This window comes from Carlito syrichta, unplaced genomic scaffold (genome assembly GCF_000164805.1).
Source record: "Carlito syrichta isolate Samal-C Ts95f unplaced genomic scaffold, Tarsius_syrichta-2.0.1 Scaffold305694, whole genome shotgun sequence".
Taxonomy (NCBI): domain Eukaryota; kingdom Metazoa; phylum Chordata; class Mammalia; order Primates; family Tarsiidae; genus Carlito; species Carlito syrichta.
The window spans coordinates 25,491-46,371 of record NW_007249790.1 but is presented as its reverse complement, the minus strand read 5'-3'; the positions used below and the strand labels follow the sequence as shown (position 1 = coordinate 46,371).

General features: G+C 51.6%; 1 protein-coding gene across 1 annotated transcript in view; it reads left to right on the top strand.

Moving 5' to 3' along the window:
• Nucleotides 1-17,003, top strand: part of PLEKHM3 (pleckstrin homology domain containing M3) — a 161,872-nt gene extending 144,869 nt beyond the window's left edge. Inside the window, exon 7 of the mRNA XM_008062403.1 lies at nt 14,545-17,003. Coding sequence (XP_008060594.1) covers nt 14,545-14,722 — 178 coding nt within the window. The 3' untranslated portion in view covers nt 14,723-17,003. The remainder of the gene's footprint in view (nt 1-14,544) is intronic.
• The last annotated feature ends 3,878 nt before the right edge of the window (nt 17,004-20,881 follow it).

Sequence of the window (20,881 nt, the reverse complement as noted above, 5' to 3'; positions counted from 1 at the left end):
TCCTTTCCACCCACTTCAGCATCCCTTTCGCTCTCTGCCGTGTGGCGGGCAGGTGCCAGGGCCATGCTCCTCGGACCCCCAACCTCCAGAGGCACGAGCCAAATAAGCCTCTCTTCTTTTTACACTTCCCAGTCTCAGGTATCCTGTTTTAGCAACACAGAATGGACTAGGACAGCATTCCGTAAATGCTTTGCGTTGGGTTCAGCTCACCCCAGTAGATGTGCATTTGTAAAAATACGCCAAAGTGTTTAACACAAACTGATTAGTTGAGGGAATTTAAAATATTCTCAAAGAGAGAGGTGCATAGCAGAAGTCTGAAGCAGTGCTGCAGTCTTGTACACAAGGGTGAGGCGACGGGCCTGCCTTGTGGTCTTTCTCGGGTGGACGCTTCGGCCGCCCTGGCCAGCAACGCCCACTCGCCCCAGGGGTGCCTTCGGGAGGTGTTCTGGTGTGCGTGGAGGCATCTACAGCACAGTGGCTGCTCTTCTCGAAGGCTTGATTTTTAAAGTGCGGGCTTCCCAGGTACCAGCTGAGCATCGCTTGCCAGTTTTTCTTTGTGTGCGAGGCTCCAAAGAAATCCCCCTCTTCCAAGAGGTGATGATGGCACGCAGGACGTTGAACTTATTCACACAGAGCTCTGCCCACTCGAGTTGACATACCCCGTCACCACGTCCCATCTGCACACATTTACTGAACACCCTCCCACATCGTTCTTGAAAAGGAACATGGCCTTGTGGAAAAGTCCATCGCATGTGAGTTCTAACTGGGCGTACTCCTTTTCGTTTTAAAATCTGTTTTGTCAGGTGATCTTACTGGAAAAGAAGGCCTCCCCACAAACTTAGTCCAAGCCCCATTGCCTTCTTCCATTGGGCCAAACTCCAGAAGTGTCTCGCTTGTCCTGAAGGACTGGAGGCTCCTCCCAATCCACTTGGCCGTTTGAACTGGTCTTTGTCATTTTGCAAGTCATTGCAATCCATAACTCCCTGTCCCTGAGGACTGGGCCGTGGACTTTGTTCTCTGCTTGGCACTTCCTGCCCTTCTTGAAGCTTTGTGGACACACGGAGCTTCAGATATCTCCTGGTAGTCAACCCTTATACAGCCTTGCTTAAAAAAGAAAGAGCTTGCTTTGCTGTAAAATGTAGAACTGCCTCCCGTAGAAGGTGCTGAGATGCGGTTTCCCTCAGCAGAGCTGGAACAACCTGGGAAGAGCTGTGTTCTTGCCCTGCTTCCCGTGGTTGCCCATGTGGACGCAGCGTCTGAAGAAGCCCCGCAGAAGCTGAGTGTGGGATGGCTTGGCCTAAAGTTGTCCCTGACTTTTGTGATGAGAGAACCATCCACCCCAGATTTGCCAGCAGCCTTACAAAGGCTCTTCCTTTTCTGGGAGCCAGTTGTAGTCTGTCTCTTTTTGAAAGAGAGCTCCGTGTGCAGTGTTTGGGCAGGAAGTTTTTGCAGGGGAAGGGGGAGAGAGACGCCTGCCCGGAAGCAGACCCTCCTGGGGCTCCCTGTTTGTTCAGCCTCACTTTTGTGCGTCCTTGGAATACCTGAATCGTGCCCTCATCTGGACTCACACATACTACGTAGCCTTTCCTCACTCTTCTGCCCGGCGCATTCCTGTGTTGGCAAGTGGTTCCAAAGCAAACAGTATCGGTGCACCTAATGAGCAGGTTTGTGGGTGCACTTGGCAGGCTCATGACATCCTGTTCAACAATAGAGAACAACAGCCTTGGCGAGGCTGGGCTGGAGGAGGGAGCGGCTTCCCCCGTGGGTGTACGGGGTGGTAACGATGTTTCCCTGCTGTGGCTTTTCTTGGGACGTGGCCACTCAGTGCGTCTTGTGATGAGGTGCGGAGCCCTGGAGTCGGGTCAAGGAGAGTCGGACTCCTCTGCGCAGGCACCTTTTCTGAGGAGCTGCTTGCTGCCGTCTGCTTAGCGTTCTTTCCTCTCTGGCGTTGAAGAGGGGGCCTCTTGAGAGGCTTTCTCTGTGGTCCTCTCACACCAACGTTGGACCAGACTTCCACTTAAGTTGTAGATGCCTGAGCTAGCAGGTGGAGGGGCCTCTGGGGGCCGCGTAGGCGTCGCGGGGCAGATGAACCTGAAGCCCAGGGAGCTCCCCTGGCCTGTGTGTGGCAGAACTGGGTGATGACCTGCCAGATGGGGCATGCCATTCTTAGGCTCTGTCTCTGCCCACTCTTACGTGTATTTGTTGTGCCAGTATGGTTTTCCCGGGTAAAAACTCCTCAGCCCAGGGCTGGCTGTTTTGGATTTTAAACTGTGGTCAAAGAGTAACTTGGTAAATAACGTTTTACCTCGGCCCGGTGGCGCCCGAACTCACACATTGGTTTCTTGATGTCTGCTGACACAGGGGAGACTTGTGTGAAACCCTCAGGGCCGACCCTCCTGCCATTGAGCTGTTTGATAAATGCGGTGCATTTAGAAACACAGTCCCCACTGCTGAGGCCACCATTGTGTTTTGGGGCCGTTTGGTCACTTGAATAGGTGGCTGTCATCTCTACCTAGACACATTTCTTACCAAGATTCTAGTTACGGATCTGGTTAAAATTGTGCTAACCATCTTGTCTTAAGCATTTCAGACAACCTGATTTTTTGTTGTTTATAAGGTTGGATTTGGGGTTTTGTTTTTGTTATGTTTTCTTAGTTGGAGTCTCACACTGTTGCCCCAGGCTGGCTTTCACGTTAGGGACAAATGTGTTTTACTGGATCAGTGGAGATTTTAGTGTCAGGAGAGAGATGATGTAAAAAAGTCGGGCTTTGCTAAGGTACTCAGAGGATTTAATTTCCAATCTTCCAGGTCATTTTTTTAACGTGTGCTTTTTTATTCCCCATAAGACTGTAAATAAGTAACCTGAATACACAATAGGGAAGAGAAGGCGTATTTACCTTTCTATACAAAAAATATTGACTTTTCAGACTGAGCAGTGTGTTCTGAAGTGAAGTAATCTATGCTTTAGAATTACAAAAGGTATTGTATCTTTTTTGCCAATTTATACTTATAATTTATTTTAATGAATAATAAGTGTTTTAGAACTTTTTCTATACAGTTTATTATGGAATCCAGATAGTAATATCTCATTAAATCTGTATTTTAAAAATTCTTGTTTTATTTTAGTATCTAATACATGCAATTGTATCTTTATTATGCTCCTTCATTATTCTGGGTATTAGGCCACCCAATGCGACTTCAGGACACATCTTCACATGCTATCTACTGCACCTACTAAAAATCATCTCTTCAGTTCCTGATGCTCTCCACGTACTTGAAATAAAAGTGCAGCCCCTGTCAGAACTCTGTATGGAAGCTGCCGTTTGGACTGAATCGAGCCAGAGCACAGAACCTTTCTTTGCAGAGCCGCGGAAGCTTAGTGGCATCGACCGTGCCCTTGGAGGCCAGAGCCCTAGCCCACACTGCACCTGTAACTGCTGGGAGATTCAGGCTGCCAAATTCAGTGTGTGCCCTTCCTGACTAGCCTTAGGGTCCGAGCAGCAGCCTGAACTTTGGGGGACACACAAACCATCCTGAGGAGTAAAAGACACTGTCCCCTCCCCCTGGTAGTTTTCCTTCTGGGGGTGCGGTGGCAGGGGAGGCCCTCGCCACCACTGCTAATGGTAAGAATTATGTAGCCCTTTAATGAGAAAACCCAGGAAATAGCGTTTAAAAGTAATTCAAGTGAAAAACAAATGTGTGACTTGTTTTACAAAACCAATAGCATGACAGACTAATTTACAAATAACTTGCTTCAAAGACTACCTTGGAAACACTGAAATCTCCTAACCTGAACTCTTATAACTTAAACTGAAATATGTAACTTGGCCTTGAGAGTTGGGAGGTTTAAGGATCTTTTTTTTTTTTTTTTGAGTTGGAGTCTCGCTCTGTCGCCCAGACTGGTGTGCAGTGGCTGCTCCCGGCCACCGCAGCCTCGACCTGCTGGACTCCAGTGATCCTTCCGCCTCAGCCTTCTGAGTAACCAGAATTACAGGCGTGCGCTACCACGCCCGGCTGATTTTTGATTTATTGTAGAGATGAGGTCTCGCTGCCCATGCGGGTCTCTAACCCGCGGGCTCAGGCAATCCACTCACCTCAGCCTCCCAAAGGCGCGGGATTACAGGGTGAGCCACCGATCCCGGCTGGTTTAAGGATCTTAAAGCTATTCTTGAAGAAGAGAATTAACACCCACTTTTTTTTCTAAAAAGGAAATTTACGTGGAAAGATTTGATGGGAAAGCGGTTTACATCAATTATGGGAGAGAAAATCTCCCAAGTCTAGCACGGAAAGAGACAAGTAAGCAGGGAAGACCGGGAAGTGGGGCAGGGGGTGCGGGCGAGGCCGAGCACAGCCCGGAAGGAGGGGGTTTTCTGGCAGAGCCCGGGCAGCCAGCCCTGGGCTGAGGGCAGAAGAGATGTGCATGCCAAGGCAGCAAGCAAGCAAGACAGCCGTCCCCTTCCTCCGGCCTCCCTGAGAGCAGTTTGCACCTTCCCTTTCCCCTCACAGAGGGGTCTGGAGCTCCTGCCCAGGTGCCACCCAGAGACAAGGTAACGAAAAGGCTCCATGCTTGAGCCCAGCTGGAGGCTCCCCTCGGTGGCCCCCGTCGAGAGGTTCCTTTGCCGAAATGCTCACGTAGCCTTCTCTCCCTTAGTCCTGCCTCACAGTTTTAGGGACCTCCTCCAGGTCTGCGTATTCCTGCATGCGTAGCTTAACTGTTTCTGTCCCTGTGATGTCAGCCCCACCCACTTCTCGCTGAGACTCGTGGAAGCACGAGTTCCGGAGAACGTTCTCAGTGATGAAGGGGGCTGCCACACGCATCTGTTCAGGTCATCTTCCCTCCCCAGTGTTCACGTATACAGGCCTGGAGCATTACTGCAGTATTTTTCCAAGGTCATACATGCTTGGCTCATGCAAAGTAGGATAACTTCAGTTATTAAGAGTTTATACATTATTAAACAATTGAACTGTGCTTCTTTTTCTTTCTTTCTTTCTTTCCTTTTTTTTTTTTTTTTTTTTTGAGTCAGAGTCTCCCTCTGTCACCCAGGCTGGAGAACAGGGCACACTCAGCCACTGCAGCCTTGACCTGCTAGGCTCAGGTGATCCTTCCTAGTTGGAACTACAGGTGCGAGCCACCACACCTGGCTAATCTTTCTTCGATTTATTGTAGAGACGAGGTCTCACCAAGTTGCCCAGGCTCGTCTTGAGCCCATGAGCTCAGGTTCTCTTGCCTTTGTCTCCCAAGATGCTGGGATTACAAGCATGAGCCACTGCGCCCGGCTTGAACCACATTTCTTAATTTTATAAACATGTAAGTCTGTTAGTTTAACCCACTGATCTTGTACAATGCCTTTATCAAGGCATTGATAAAATGAAAAAAACCGCGATGTTCACAAAGTCAAATATCTAGAGCCAGGATTAGTTCTTGACTTCCTGAGGTGTTCATACAGGGGACGCTCACCTTAAACACTTTATAAATAAATCTGTAATATAAGTTTTAAGCTACATACATTCTGATATAATATACATTCCAAAAAAATTTTATTTACCATAAAGATGGGAGGCAGACTGGGCTCAGTGGCTCAGTCTGTCATCCCAGCACTTTGGGTGGCAGAGGTGAGAGGACCACCTGAGCTCAGGGGTTCGAGACCAGCCTGAGCAACATGGCAAGGCCTTGTCTCTATAATAAGCCAAAAAAATTAGTTGGACGTAGTGGCACACACTTGTGGTTCCAGCCACTTGGATGACTGAGGCGGAAGGATCACCTGAGCCCAGCGGGTCGACGCTAGGGTGGCCGTGAGCATACCACTGCATTCCAGCCTGGGGAACAGAGTGAGACCCAACTCAAAAAAAAAAAAAAAAAAAAAAAAAAAGATGGGAGGCAGTAAACTTCCCTATACAGAATTTGACTTCTCAAAGTTTTATTCATGTGAAGAGAGACTTCCTACCAGATATAAAAATGAATTACAAAACAGTATAGTGTCAGCCATAGGGATAGACAGATCACTAGAACAAGATTCAGAAAGTGGAAATAGACCCAAGTGATAGGAGACTTGAATACAGATAAAGGTGACACAGCAAATTAGTGAAACAAACATCACTTCCTGTTTTCATTTTGCAAAGTCCATATTTTCATTCCAATTATATTATATGAAAAATAAGAGCCCTGCTGTCTTTGCAAATGATTGACCTAGAAGCCAACTTTTCAAACTTTGTGTTTGTCAGAATTCCTAGAGGGCTTGTTAAAACATAGATTGCTAGGCCTTACCCCAGAGGTTATGATCCAGTAAGTCTAGCATTGGACCTGAAAATACGCATTTCTAACACATTCTCCAGTGATGCTGGCTTGGCTGCTCTAGGGACCACACTTTGAGCATCACTAGCCTAGAATAAATTGAGTATTAGAAAATTACATAATACTATCTTGTTAAGATAATTGTAGTGAGAGGAAACAAATAGGGGAGTGATCTAAGTAATGACAAAACACTTTTTGTCTTCTATTTGAATGCTTTTTTCTTCTAGATTTATATTGATAACCAATAACTTATTTCCAAGCAACTAATCATGCTGCCCATAAACTTAGAAAGGACTTGTCTTCTGGACTTTTTGTATTTTCTAATGCGCTCATGCTTGAAAATGTCTTTTATTTTGGCTCTTGTGTGTGTCTTAATACTTTGAGGAACTGAAATGTCAAATGTTAAATGAAGTTCCAGCGTCTTAGATGTGCAGCCATTATTATTTCTTTTAAAAAGGCTTACATCGAAAACTTGGCAGTTAAATTTTTTAGTTTTACATAGAAACTAAAAAAGTGCATATATCATCCAAAGTGCATCATCAGAAGTGCATATACCAACCAAAATTATTTGTTTTAATCTGCATTAGCCTAATAATAATCTTTTTTTTTTTTTCTTTTTTTTTTTGAGTTGGAGGCTCACTCTGTCACCCAGGCTGGAGTGCAGTGGCCCGCTCCCAGCCACTGTAGCCTCGACCTGCTGGACTCAGGTGATCCTTCCGCCTCAGCTGTCCAAGTGACTGGAACCACAGGCGTGTGCCACTACGCCCAACTAATTTTTTTGGCTTATTATAGAGACAAGGCCTTACCGTGTTGCTCAGGCTGGTCTTGAACCCCTGAGCTCAAGCGGTCCTCTCACCTCTGCCTCCCAAAGTGCTGGGATTACAGGTTGAGCAATCCTGGCAATAATACTCTTTATAATACTACCTTTGTCTTAAATGTAGAAAGACAATTCTAAACATCCCTTGAACTGTCAGGCATTTTGACCCACTTTAGGGATTTCTACAGAAAACCATTGCTCTTGTTTATAGTTCTCTGTGGCTACAGTTATAATATATTCTAGCTTTTTCCAGAAATGGTAGAAAATATTTAAAACTTCCTACAATTCCTTTTCTCTAATATTAAACAGATTTTCCTAAAGTAATACCAAGGAAAGATGGGTTTTTGTTTCTTGAGACTTACATTAATTGCCAGGTAAACGTTAAAATAAAAACTGAGACATGTCAGCAATATTCATATTTCCCTATCCCTAAAAACTATTTTACTGAGGTTAAATCTATTATGATTCTCTACACATATACAGAATAACTGAGAAGTTCTATCACCACCCACAACCTAGCGAGGAAAAGAAAGAGTTAATGTCCCCAGTAGGGTAGCAGATTAACAAATGAATTAATTAACCTTTATTTACATTCTATTATAAAGCCATGGTTTTAAGTAAAGCTTTTGTCCCAGATGTTTATCTGAGCTGGGTTTACAAACTAAATGTGCAAGACCTGTGAAAGCCAAATGCTTGGTGGGCTGCCTCTCCCAAATTAACTCTGAGGCTTACAGGGTAGATAAGAAGATCATAGCGGGGCAGACCAATTGTTCTTCCCAGGTCTGGGTCTTAGCAAGTATTTGGGCGTGTGTTGAATAACCAAAAGGACCATGTGGCTAGTGGCCAGATTCCAAATCAGAACGCTGGAATCAAGTCCAGAATTCTTCCCCACTTCTGGCTTTGGAACCAGATAAACCGCCAGCTATTGTATTGTATCTGTTTACTTACTGACTGATGTAATAAAAATGAGAAGGTGTTGTAAGGATTTAAAAAGATAATTTAGCGGGGTGTGATGACACACACTTGTGTTCCTCGCTGCTGGGGAGGCTGAGGTGGGAGGATTGCTTGAGCTCAGGAACTTGAGACAGTCTAGGCAACATAGCAAGATATGAGACAAACAGAGTCAAAGGGCAGTATGTTTGTTGCATAATTTAAATGTCTAATTTAGATCTTACTGTATTTGCGTTCGCCATTCAAGACTGTTGGAGTCACTTTACAGTCTAGCATGTAGACACCTACATTTGCCAGATGTTTAGCCAGAGGGGCTGCGTCTTTTTCAGTCACATATAATTCCGGTCGAACCACATAGATGCATCCTCCCTCACCCCCGTCTCCCTATCCTCAGTTGGAAAAGGGAAAAAATCTCAGTGAACAATTCCAAATGTGAGGTGCCCCAGTAGCCATTTTTCTCTCTGCAAGGAGCCACTGTCTCTGATCCCACATTTCCAGAGCTCGCCCTCTTGTTCCTCATCCTGCCCTCTTTTCCTGGGGTCCTGAGCTGAGCTGCTCAGCGAAGCAGAGGGTCGGGGGAGAGCCAGCATTTCTGGTCAGCCTGGAAAACCTTGACAGGAGGAGTCTCTCCACGGAGCAGGGGGGCAGCTTGGTCCGGCTCTCCCAGCTGTGAGCACCCCACCACAGCCACGTTCTCACGGAGTGTGTGTATTGACCTTCATGTTTGAATCTTACGACTTCCCCCAAAAGAATGGATCTATTCGATGGATTTTATCACTTGTTTAAATAATGTTTAATTCATCTTACCTTCGAATGTCTAGTAACCTGTTCGGTGTAGTTTTCTGAGCAACATGCGTACATCTGTAAGTGTGTACATGTCACACATGCTCATGCTAGACTGGTTTTCTATTTAAGCAAACTACAAACTGTTTGCTTATGTTTGTTTCTCACACAAGAACAGACGAAAACATCAACCCAGAATATTAAAATAACTAGCTCCCAATAACTACCTCCCCCAGCTGAACAATTTAAGCGTCTTGGTTTCGTGAAACAACCAATAATAGCTGGTGGCGTGTGGGGCGCCTTACATAGTAGGTGCGCACAGAACCACTCCTGTGCCCGACAGTGTGCACTCATGTCTGCACTCCACCCTCCGTGCTGTGAACCCTGCAGAGTGGGACTCAGCCAAGACTCTGCCCTGCGCTGCAGGCCTGTCCTTGGGCTTGTCCGAGATCCAGCCACACTGAAGCCTGATTTTCAATGCAAGTGAAATAGCTGAGGCCACTGCCTGAGCCAAAAATAAAAACGCAGTGGAAAAAGAACCTAGCATGAGCAGAGCAGAAGCACTTCAGTGTTCTCAGCTCGGGGCAGGGACCCTTCGCAGTTTCCTGTGACCTCCTGTGTGAGCCAGAATCTGGAAGGGTGTGGACAGAGCCCCTGGGCCTGTCTCTCGTTGGTCTCACATCATCAGCATTCCAGAACACGAAACCGTCTGCAGTCGGGAATTCTTGCTTCTTTGCCATCACGTTTGGGAGGCGAGCCTGTCTCCCCTGCAAGCAGGTCATTCTTTACTTTGTAACAGGTGGGTGTTCTTGGCTTCAGTGGGTATCATGAGAACATGTGTCTGCCCTGTCCCTTGGCAGTGGTCCAGTGGGTTTCAGGTGGACCTCTTCCTCCTGTGGCATTGTCAGGTGAAAGACGGTCCGTGGTTGTCTAGTCACATTCCATGGTGCTTTTGCTGAGACAACATGCCCTGGAATGGCGGAGCTGTTCCTGGCCCCCTCCCAAGGAAGGGGAGCGATCTGCCCCCCATAGCTGCCTCAGAAGCCGAAATCCAGGCCCTCCTTCCCCCTTGCACGTCCTGTGGTATACCCAGGGCTGGTGTGCCCCCACTCGCACTGGCTCCCCCAGTCGTCAAACACTAGAAGGTGTCCGCACGGAGAGGGAAGAGGCTGCTGCCACTAGCCAGCTCCCTCTACCCGTGAAAACCCACAGCACTTAACAGTTCTGCTTTGTTCTTGGGAAGAGGGTACTGAGGAGGCTTGTGAGAGTGCGTGAAAGGGAATCCTTAAATGTTTAGTTGAGATTTCATGAGATAGGGGCTGAGTCAGCCTTTTTCTGGTCAAATTCCCGATGGTAGAGCTGTTGTCCTTATAAAGCTATTTCAGAGCCTGGGTCGTCGGTGCGAGTAGATAAAACATGTGCTTGGTTCTCGAAGGCTCACCTCACTCCATCCCGTTGGCCAGGTCTGAGACTTCTGAGGCAGGGGCTGCAAAGCTGCATCCCCCCCATTCCCCGTCGACCCCGGACAAGAGAGCTGGAGCGAGGGCAGCCCGGAGCTGCTCGCCCACCCCAGCCCCACCCACGTCTGCGAGCAGAGGGAGCCTGAGCACCAGCCAGCCCCCACCCTCACCTTGCGGAGAGTGGCGTTGGAGGCGAAGTCACCAACGGCGGCCGCTGTGATGCCAGGGCTCGCGGGAGGCTTCTTCCCCACGTGAGCTGCTGGCGACATGGTGCCGGGCTCTGTTCGCTGTGGAAGTCACCGAAAGCTAACAGTGCTACACTTGCATAGAAGTAATGCATTTTATGAAGCAAATATGAAAGTTTGGGATTTGCCAGCTGGCCTGGGCAGGTCATAAAGAAGCAGAAAACGCCACAGAGAAGCAGCCCAGAGTTTCTTGGCCAAAGAGCAAAGAAATGCAGCTACGGGCAACCGCGAGGTGGCTTGTGGGTGGAGTCAAGAGTCAGAGCGAGCTGACAGTTGGGGTGACTGCCTTGCACAGGATGTCACGAATGTCAGCTTCTTAAATGATGTCCTCCGTTGTTTCTAGAAACCGCTGTTTGGTCAACACTCATGAGTTTCAGCTCTTTTCGTCAAAGGATGTCTTAAGATGGATATTTATGAAAGTTATACGACTAGGTACACAACACTGGACCTTACTGGTTGGTGAGAGGGTAAGGCAGCAGGGGACACTTGCACATTCAGTGGGGCCTGCAGTTCAAGACCCCCTCGGTGGCCCCCGTGCTGCGTTGTCCCGGTAGGTTAGGTCAGTGGCTCTCAACAGGGGTGATTTTGTCCCCCAGGGGCATTTGGCAGTATCTGGAGACACTGCTGATTGGCACTAGCTGCGAGGGGGGACATTGCTCCTGGCATCCGATGGGTCGAGGCCAGGAATGCACTAAATATCCTACAGTGCCCAGGACAGCCCCCATGTCAAGGAACTGGCTGACCCAGATGCCTTTGGTGCCAAGGTTGAGGTCTCTGGATTAAGTGGAGCAATGAGTGTTTTCAAGAAAAAAATAGGGAAGCCCAATGGATGACTTTGGCCAGTAGCAAACATGTCTCCTGCAGTTGCATTCTCTGTGACACTGGAGAGAGAGGATGCGGTCTTTGTTTTCTGTGGTGTAACTGCTTCTTGCTGGACCGGGTGACAGAAACGAAGACCCAGCTTTCATCTGATGTGTCACACAGAGGGCCCAAGGGACATTTCTCTTTCATTACCTGTTGCAATTTTCAGTAGAGAGGATTGCGTTGGTAGATTTGCCTTACAGGGAAGATGTGTTTCTGAAAAATTGTGTGCAGTGAATCACATCTTAAATATAATCAGGAAACTCAGTAAGCATTGGTAGCCAGTGAATCTTTTTAAAGTGAAAAACTCCTGTTTGCACAGAGGAACACACCTGTATGTTACATTTTAGTGTAGGTGTTTTTATTACAGCACTCCATACGTCGTACATAAGAGGACGGTTTCTCTTTCTCCTTCCTTTTCAGGCCCTTACTCTTCTTCCCTTAAAGAGAAAATCCAGGATGAGGAGGGGGAGGACTGTAGACTTTCTGAATGTGGAAAGGCCGTTGACCAAGCAGTCCATACCCCAAGTGAAGAGATGCCTGCCGGGTTACAGATTGTTAGAAAATAGAACTTGGTTCTCCTCTGAGATCATTAATTGCTTTTATCTTGTGCCTTTCTTCAGTTTCTGACCTTTGGCTGGGAAGAGCAGGTGCGCGGCCTCTCTGTCACCTCGTGGGTGTTGGTTGCCTCAGCAGTGTCGATAAGGCTCAGTCTCCTCAGTCACTGGGGGCCTGGTATCAGCAGAGATACGGAGCCCAGGACTCGCCTCCGGTTCGGCCTCTGCCCTGAGTCGACCGCCCTAGGTGTGCAAACCTCCGACCGACCTGGCAGAGGCAAAGGGGCAGGAAGGAGAAGCTGTGGTGGAGAAAGCTGCCATCAGTGTCACTTTAGTGACAGGTTACAGAGCTGTGACCCAGTGGAACACCACTGCCACCCAGGAGGCACCGGAGGCTGGCTCTGACCTTCGGCCTTCCTGGAAGGAGGGAGCGGCGGGGGGAGGAAGCTACAGTGACCCTGCCACGTCCAGGGTAGCGCCAGTGTCCAGGAACCAGGTCCTGGCATCTCCTGTGAGGGGCGTGTCACACCTCCCGTGTGCATGGTCCTTTCACCTATGAACATGTTGCTTCGTCTTCTCCCACAACCAGTGGGGAGGAAGCAGCCACTGTGGGCACCATTTTACTGATGAGGAAATTAAAGTCCCAAGAGGTGACTGCTCACTGCAGAGAAAGATGTGAGGCCTGGCACAGACGTTCTGCCTAGAAGCCTGTGTCTGCCTGCACGATGGCACACTGCTCTTGCTGGAGTGACCAGGCAGAGGCCCTGCAAATGTGGCTGCAGCAAGAGCCTTGGACAGGCTGTCCCAAGCCCCGGGGTCTGGTCCGAGCTCTGTCCCCAGCCCACGGCGTTCCTGGAGGACGGTCACGAGTCCTCTTGGGGCCAGTGTTCTCATCCAGGCATCAGGGGTTGACCGAGACATGGTCTGTTGTATTAATGACAGGTGAAGTCAGGCTGAGGCGAAGGCTCCTGGGAAGGCAGCAGGCAGCTGCGGGCATCCTGGAGGAAGCGGGCTTGTGTTGGTCAAGCACTTGGCACAGCTAAGTGCCACCGTGTTGGCACGGGGGCTCACGGTCCCCGTGGGGCAGGTGCTAGCAGTGTCTTCCCGCAGCAGGTGCAGGAGGCAAAGCTCCAGAGGGTGGGGTGATTTGGTCTGGGTCTCTGTCACGCCTGCGTGGACTGCCACGCAAGATGCTGCAGGCTGGGCAGCACAAGTGACAGGCGCGGGTTGCCACAGCTTTGGGGGCTGCCACTGCTGGCGGGCGGGCTCCTGGCAAGCCTCCTCCTGGCCTGCGGTGGCTACTCTGTCCTCACGCGACGTGGCCCTTCCTCTGGGCGTGGCAGGGAACTGGCTCTGCGGTCAGCGGTCCTGCTAGAAGGGTCTCCCCTCAGGACCTCATTTAACCCTCGTTACCTCCTCAGCACCTATCTCCAGCCACACTGGGCCGTCCCACAGGGTCCCAGGGACACAGTGCAGTCCGTACCAGGCCTGTCGTCGGTCGGGAGCTGGAGCCCCTCAGGGTGTCCCGTCACCCCGTTGTGTCCTTGGCCAGAGAGTGGCCAGGGTGCCGTGACAGCCCCGTCTTGCCCCACTGCGGGTCTCTCCTTCCAGGCTGCTGTCTCCTGCGCAGTGTGGGTGGGTCGGTGGCGGGCTGGGAGCAGTATCCCCTGCCCAGGACCGAACCTCAGGAGGCCATGGGAGGCATGGGGCAAAGGGCTGAGCCTGCGGGTCTGGCTCCCGCCCAGCCCTCTGCGACCCCGCGCGGATGCCCCTGGTGCTGCTGACGGAACAGAACCTGCAGCCCGACCCTCGGCTCCCAGCATGAAGGCGGTGGCAGGACGAGGCTTCGGTGCCCGCCGGCGGCCCTGCCCTGGGTCGCTGACTGCGCTTGGCGGTGACGGGGTCTGGGGCTTTGCGGCGAAAACAGGCGATGCAGGCGCCGGTGCAGACTCTCCGGAGCCACGCGGTGTGTGTAGTGTCCCCTGGAAGGTCTCCTGTGTGAACTCCAGTACCGGCCGTGGGTGGGAAGGACGTGTCTCCATCCCCACTTCCTCGTGCTGTTGTGTTGCGCTTCTGCTGTAAAGGCAGGAGGCCTTTCCTAATTTAAGAAGACACAGGAGTCAGTAGACACAGGATGCCATTCCGGGCATGAAGTGTGTTGTTTCGCCTTTTCAAACTGTCAGGTAAAAGCACGCGCTCCCAGAGCACCCTTGGCTCGTGCTAGTGACGTCACACTGGGGTGTCCCCGGGTGCGGAGCGAGTCCACGCGGCATGTCCCTTGTTTTCTGTCACTTCACCAGAGAGTCACTGCCACACTCTGTTCTGAATGGAGCACGTCCAGCACCGTGTCCCCCCTCGCTGTGACCAGGTTTGTGGGGCGGCTCCCCATGTGTGCGCCAACGATGGTTCCAGTCAGGAAAGCAAAAGGTTTTCATCCATTCCTGGGATCATTTCTCTTCCCGGCGGCAGGGTCGTCCCAAGCCACAGAGGCCCCGGCCCGTGTCCCCAGGGCCCCGGCCCGTGCTTGGGTCTGGCCAGCCTCCGTCTTGCTCATTCTGTCCGTGGTTGGCTTTTGCAGGTGTGAGAGCTGCGGAGCTGTTTTCCATTCCGAATGCAAAGAAAAGTCAGTCCCCTGCCCGAGGTGTGTCCGCCGGGAGCTGCAGAAGAAGCAGAAGTCCTTCTGGCAGAAGCTGGACGTGGACGAGAGTCTGGAGGAGGCCTGCGCCCTGTTCGAGCTGTCCTGCCAGAACACCTGACCTGCCCCCGTGGGCCAGGACTCCGTCACGTGCGTCAGCCTAGCATGGCCTCCAGCCAGCCAGACCCTTATGGAAGGAGAGTGTGTCTCCTTTTCAGCTAGACATAGATGTAGAGTCACTTATGCATATACTCGCCTGTAAGTCCCTCACATATGCTCTGTACACCGTTGTCTACAAGGTCTGCAGAGCCTCTGTGGCTTGAAAAACTGTCCGCAGCTGAATCCCACCTGGCCACTATCACAGCTGCTCGCTCCCAGGCGCACGTGGTGTACAAACAGTGCTTTATAGGTCAAACATGTTTTTCTGTCTCTTGGGGAATTCTGTCACACGAGACATAGGAGGGAGCTTTTCCTGCAGAGCAACAGTGCTTCGGGTTATTTTTGTGTTTTTTGCTTTTACCCTTCACAGAGGCCGAGGTAGCTGAGGCAGGCAGCCATCGTCCTCTGTTCCGAAAGAAAACCTTCAGCATACAGGCATGACTCCAGGGCCATTCCAGGACCTGGTGTCCCAGGCTCCAGCCTCAGTTCCTCCCCAGAGCCAGAGTGTGCAAGTGCCCTCTGACAGAAAGCAAGCACCCTAATTCACGAGGCAGCTGGTCCAGTGTTGAAGTTCATCTCAGAAAGCTTTCTTCCTGAGAAAGGAAGGAGCCTCTGCGTCCAGTCACTGTGTGTTGTGGGCTTCTTTGTGGGTACGAGTCCAGTGCTCGCCTCGTGATGGGACACTCCACTGTGTTTGCCAGGCTACAAACGTGGCTCTCCAAGAACAGCCTTCCTGGGGTGTCACGCTGACATTCATGCTTTTTCCTGAGAGTTTTGAGACGACATCGCTTGTAGACAGGTAGATGAGGTGCATGGGACGCGTGTGCGGGAGATGGAGTCTGGCTTCTTTTCCTGGAACCCTGCGTAGGCAGTTCCTACCTGTTCCTCTTGAGTGCTTCCTTTCCCCCTGTTCTTTCCTGCATGTCCATCTTGACTTTAGTTTGTCTATTTAACCACTCTTGCTTTCACCTTTTTCAGTTGTTTGAAAGATCACAGCAACATGGAACTTCAAAATACCAACTTTAGACTATTAAGAAAATCCCAAACATACAAACATAATTAGTGAATTCAATCTGATGTTGTTTAAATACACACACACGCACACGCACGCGCACGCACGCACACACACATAATTGCCACCTTAAAGTAAAACCAAAAGTGCTAAATTAAGTAAGAGGATAGAAATAGGAAACGTAGGCTCCCATTCCTTCCACCAACGTTCTTTCTAGAACAGGAAAGCCCACTTTCAGGGAAGCAGCTCTCAGCAGACTGTGTGAGATGGTCTTGGCACTGGGCGGATGCCTTCCATGCCCTCGTGGCAGGGCAGTTTCCCAGCTGCTGGAATCCAGGATCGCCGGCTCAGAGTGCACGGCACCTTCCGCCTGTGGCTCCTTCCGGCAGCCCTGCTCCCTCCAGGTCCCAACTCACGGCACTTCCATCCACTTGAAGATGCGGCACTCTAGGCTGACTTGTGCATTTTGCTTCCCAACCCACACCAATTCCTTTGGCCCCACCACACGTTTCAGCTTAACAGCTCAGCGCCACGCATGCATTTATTTTCTGATGATACAATAGCCATGACCAAGGCATGGAAACGTGTTAAAAGGCCAAGGCGCTATGCATGAGATGCCTCGCGGTGCCTTTCAGTCTTGGAAAAGCAAGTGGACATCCCCCACTCTGGTTCTGGAGAATGCTACACACAAGAGAAAAGTGTGGAAAGTCTTGGACCCTTGGCAAACCAATCTGGTCAGCTCCTTTCCTCCTCCCACCCATGAAATACAGCCTGTATCTTTTCCAGCTCAGAGAACATAGCAGAACGTGATCTTTCACAAGAGAATTGCAGACCCGCTCATCAGGAAACGTCGTGCTCCACGGCCAAGTGCCTTCTCCCTCTGCCCCGGCTCCCTGTCACACAGCTCGCCTTTGCCCACGCTGTCATTGCTGCCTCCGCGATGCCGGCGGGCAGCGAGGCCGCTCCCAGCCACTGCACCGGGAGACCTGCAGCGCCGGCCCGCTTCCTCCCCTTCTCACGTGTCTGCTCCAGGCGCAGAATAGCTGTCCCAACTCACAGGCACCCAGGCCAGACCCGCCCAGCGTTGAGGGGGAGACTCCGGATGCCTGTTAAAAGCAGCCCTGTTGGCACCAGTGCCCGTGGGGAGGGGCCTGCTCCATCGGGCCAGCCCTGAGAGCTCCGGAGGACTTCCCGCTCGCATGGCGCCGCTTCCTTTCCCAAGAGAAGCAGCTAGAAGCACTGTCACCATCGGCTACCCAGAGCCGGGACCCCATCCCAGATGGTCGTCCGCTGGCCTTTGTGTGTAGCCCTGCCAGCCCGGCAGGCTGTGGGCCCACGATATTCGCCGCTGCCACAGGCCGACAAGACAGAGCACAGCAGCTTAGGCGTCGGGTCTGCTGTGAAGTTCAAACTGCTGTTTCCAGCCCAGGCACCTTAGAGCATGTGAGCGCCCTCGCTGTTTTCACCTGGCCACGTCCCTTGGTGCATGCTGGGCATTGTCCGCCTCCTGCCCAGAAACTAGGAGCCACAGCAGAGCTGTGGGCTGGCTCCTCTTCGCGACCGGCCAGCGCCTGCTTTCCCCGGGTTCCGCCTCTCGTCCCTCGTCGAACATCTCGCACCTCAAGCACGTGCAAAAACGGCCCAGTAACCCCCTGGCGCTGGCCGCCAACTCGGAACCACTGTTCACTGAAAGGCCATTCCCTGGGGCCTCACGGGGACGCCCCTCCTAAAGGGCCAGAAGCTTGAGGGTGAGACTGGTCAGACGTTGGCGTCTAACCTGGCGGAAAAGAGGCCGCTTCCTGCCGTAGGCCCGTCACGCACAGCTGTGGGAAGGCCTCAGCACTTGGAAGTGGCGCCAGCTGGGGGCTGCTGTCACCACAGCTGGCGCCGCGTGCGGTGAGCGCACACAAGCTCTCGGCAGCCCCTTGGCTGCCCTGCTTCTTCAGGGACAGTCTGAGGATGGCTTTCCTGTCTGCAGGGCTCAAGGCCTTCGTGCTAGGAGCTCTGACGCTGGGTAGCTGAGCAGGCTGTCCCCATTTGGCTCCCCTAGACTCAGCCTCCCCCAGGCAGGGAACACGGCAGCTTGGGACCTGTGGTTTCCAGCATGGTGGTGTCCTGAGCCGGGACTGTGCCAGGACAGCTTTGTGTCACTCTGCTGCCAAAAGCAGCCTTTGCCAAGCTGGAGTGCGCCCTCAGAGAACCTGGCCTGTTTCCCTCTCTGCATCGTGTGCACACACTGACCATTCGCACTGGGCAGTTTCTGTGCCTCCTCAGAAACCGGGTCTGTTCTCCACCCATTGGCCCAAAGAGGTCATCCATGAGCTAGTCTATCAGGGAGAGACCAGCGTGAGGCCTCCCAGGCTGGACGCAGCGTAGAGGCGCTATCGCACGCGGGTGAAGCCAGGGCCCACTGGCCTGTGTGTGTGGGAGGTTGTCCCTCCCGACTGGTCTGCCACGCTTTGTTGGAATAACTGGATTATGACATAAATCTTCAACTCCTGATTCAGGTACCGCCTGACTTTAGCACAGAGGCTTTTTATTTTATCTTTCTCTCATGTGTGCAATGTAGAGACATGTGCAATTTTTGACCGTTTTATTTCTTGTGTTTTCTGCCCCGCTTCCCTTCTTAGTCTGAACCGATGTGGAAACGTAGGGAGCTCTGGGAAAGACTGGAAGAGACGGGCACCCCTCCTGGCATGCGCTGAGTGTGGCGGCATCTCCCTTTCCGTTTGTGGGGCTTGCGGGTGCCAGCACTTGGGGTGTGGGCCACACTCCCTGTGCTGCTTCTGCCCAGACTCTGGGAGCTAGCTGCTCAGGTGGAAGCCAGCAGTGATGGTGAGCCCTGCTCTGTGAGTCCAGCCAGCCCAAGGACAGTTCAGTCATGGGGCAGGGTCTTGGCTGCCCTGTCTCAGCACCCTGTGGTCTCCTTCCTGGTGGATGGGTCTCATTTCAGTGGGCTCGGAAATCTCTGACACACGAGTTTTTCTTTGGTGGGTTTAGAGGGCGCGCGGCAGAGGTAAAGTCTGAGTCACCAGCCCACTCCGGACCACAGGCAAGAGAGAAGCATGGAATAGCCTCCGAAGTGTGTGTGCAGCGGTCGGGGTGTGCTCCAGGGGTCCCAAGTGACCATGCAGCGCAGCTCTGTCCTCGGAAGGGCGGTGCCTGCCCGCGAGACGCTCCCGAGGGAAGCTGGCCATCACCCAGGTAGAAAGCCCGGCAGCTCCGCACCTGCGGAGGCCTCCCCTGGCCGCACCTGCTCCTCCTTCCCCGGCCTTCCGTGCCCCTGACTGGGAGCCAGCCAGATGCAGGCTTCGTGGCTCCGGAACCTGCAGGTGGCCCCCTGGGGCCTCCCGTGTTCTCTCCCCGTAGGAGTGCCTTATCGTGCCCAGTCTGTGGACCCACTGGAAGCCCGCAGGACCCCCAGCTGCGTCTGGACCCCTCGCTTCTCCCTGGCTGGCTGCTCTCCACACAGATGCGCGTGGAGCTCACGCACTCCGCGACACGTGCTGGGCCTTCCCCTTTGAACCTGGTGCCTTAGCCCTCCGGTCAAGGGGTTCACGTGGGAAATGCGTGTGAACGCAGAGCGGCGCCGACTCTGGCTTCTTAGTGCTGTTGGCACCGTGACCCGGAAACACAAAAGACAGCCACACGGCGTCTCCGCCTGGTTTTAGTCTTCTGATCACTCTTTTTGTTTGTTTCCTTTCATCGACCAGACTCAGGGGAACGTCATGCTGTCACCAAGGCTGATAGGTAGAGAAATAAAACCAGCTCTCCAGAAGTGAAACTGTAAAGTCAGTGAACTTAGCCTTTTCCAGGTCCCCAAATTACACAAACACAAAGGTTTCCTTTTCTTTGCTGTATACAGGAGTTCTTTGTATTTTGCCATCTGTTTTCCACATGGGAGGTGGGCATCCCCTTAGGATAAGTTGTGACAAGCTGTCTCTGTGTGTGGCGTGGGCAGTCCACTGAGCTAGCCAGTTCGGCTTGGCTGCTGGAGGCCTGGGTTCTGATTGCAGTCACCTGCCAGATTCTTACTCTTGAGCTGGGCATGGTGATCCCTGTAGTAGGCTCACTACTGGGAGGCTGAGGCGGGAGGATCTCTTGGGCCCAGGAGTCTGGGCAATATAGTGAGACCTGTCTCAAAAAAGATAAACAGCAGCAGCGGAATCTTACTATGAATAGCTATTAGCCTGGCCTAGAAGACTTAAGAAAAGATGTGTCTCTTAGGACTAGCAGGTAGAGGAGGCAGTGGTCGAGCAGGGCTGGCACATGAGGACTGCTGACAGTGGCGATGTGGGAGAGCCCTGCGCAGCCTGTCCCCACGCTCCGGGGTGGGGCCGTGTCGTTATTTTCTTGCTTCCGCTCGTGCAGCACAGAACAGTGACATGTTGGGTTTGGGTTATCGTGTCACTCCGTGTGGAGCTATTGGTCACAGCTGACGTGCTGGCTTAGAGATACGCTCTTTCTGTTTTCTGGATTTTATTGCCCTTTGTTTTGTCATAACTTATTTACGTCTTTGTTTACATTATTTTTAAACATCAGTAACTGTAATAATACAAAATTGAGGTTGTATTGTTGACAAGACCTCTAGTTTGTAAGGTCGTCTGCCACATAACTTAAGCGCACCAGTTCCTAGTGTACACAGTTATCTCTCAATAAACAATGAGAAAGTACCTTCTATTCTTGTACAATTTCATTAAGATACTGTCCTCCAGGTGGATGATGAGAGCCCGAGGTGAGCCCTGCATGTGAATCAAAGCCAAGAGCTGAGCTTTACTGAAAGTGAGCTACGAAGATTTTGAGACACAGTGCGTCCCCACATGTGAACAAGTTCTGTTCCGAGCACATGATCCTAAGCCCAGTTTGCTTGTGAGTCTAACCGAGTTGGCCCAGGTGCCCAACGAGCCCCATCGGCACTGCCAGCTGCATCCCCCCTGCTTTTGCTCTTGCTTCCGGACGTCCTGGGCTTGAAATGAAGATACCGTAGTACTGTGCTCCATACAGTGTTGTATGGTGAAGCACATACAAGCACAACCACTTGTAGGGCATCCACGCACGTGACAACGTACACAGACACGTAAACTAGCTTACGTGATTGGACGTGCCGAC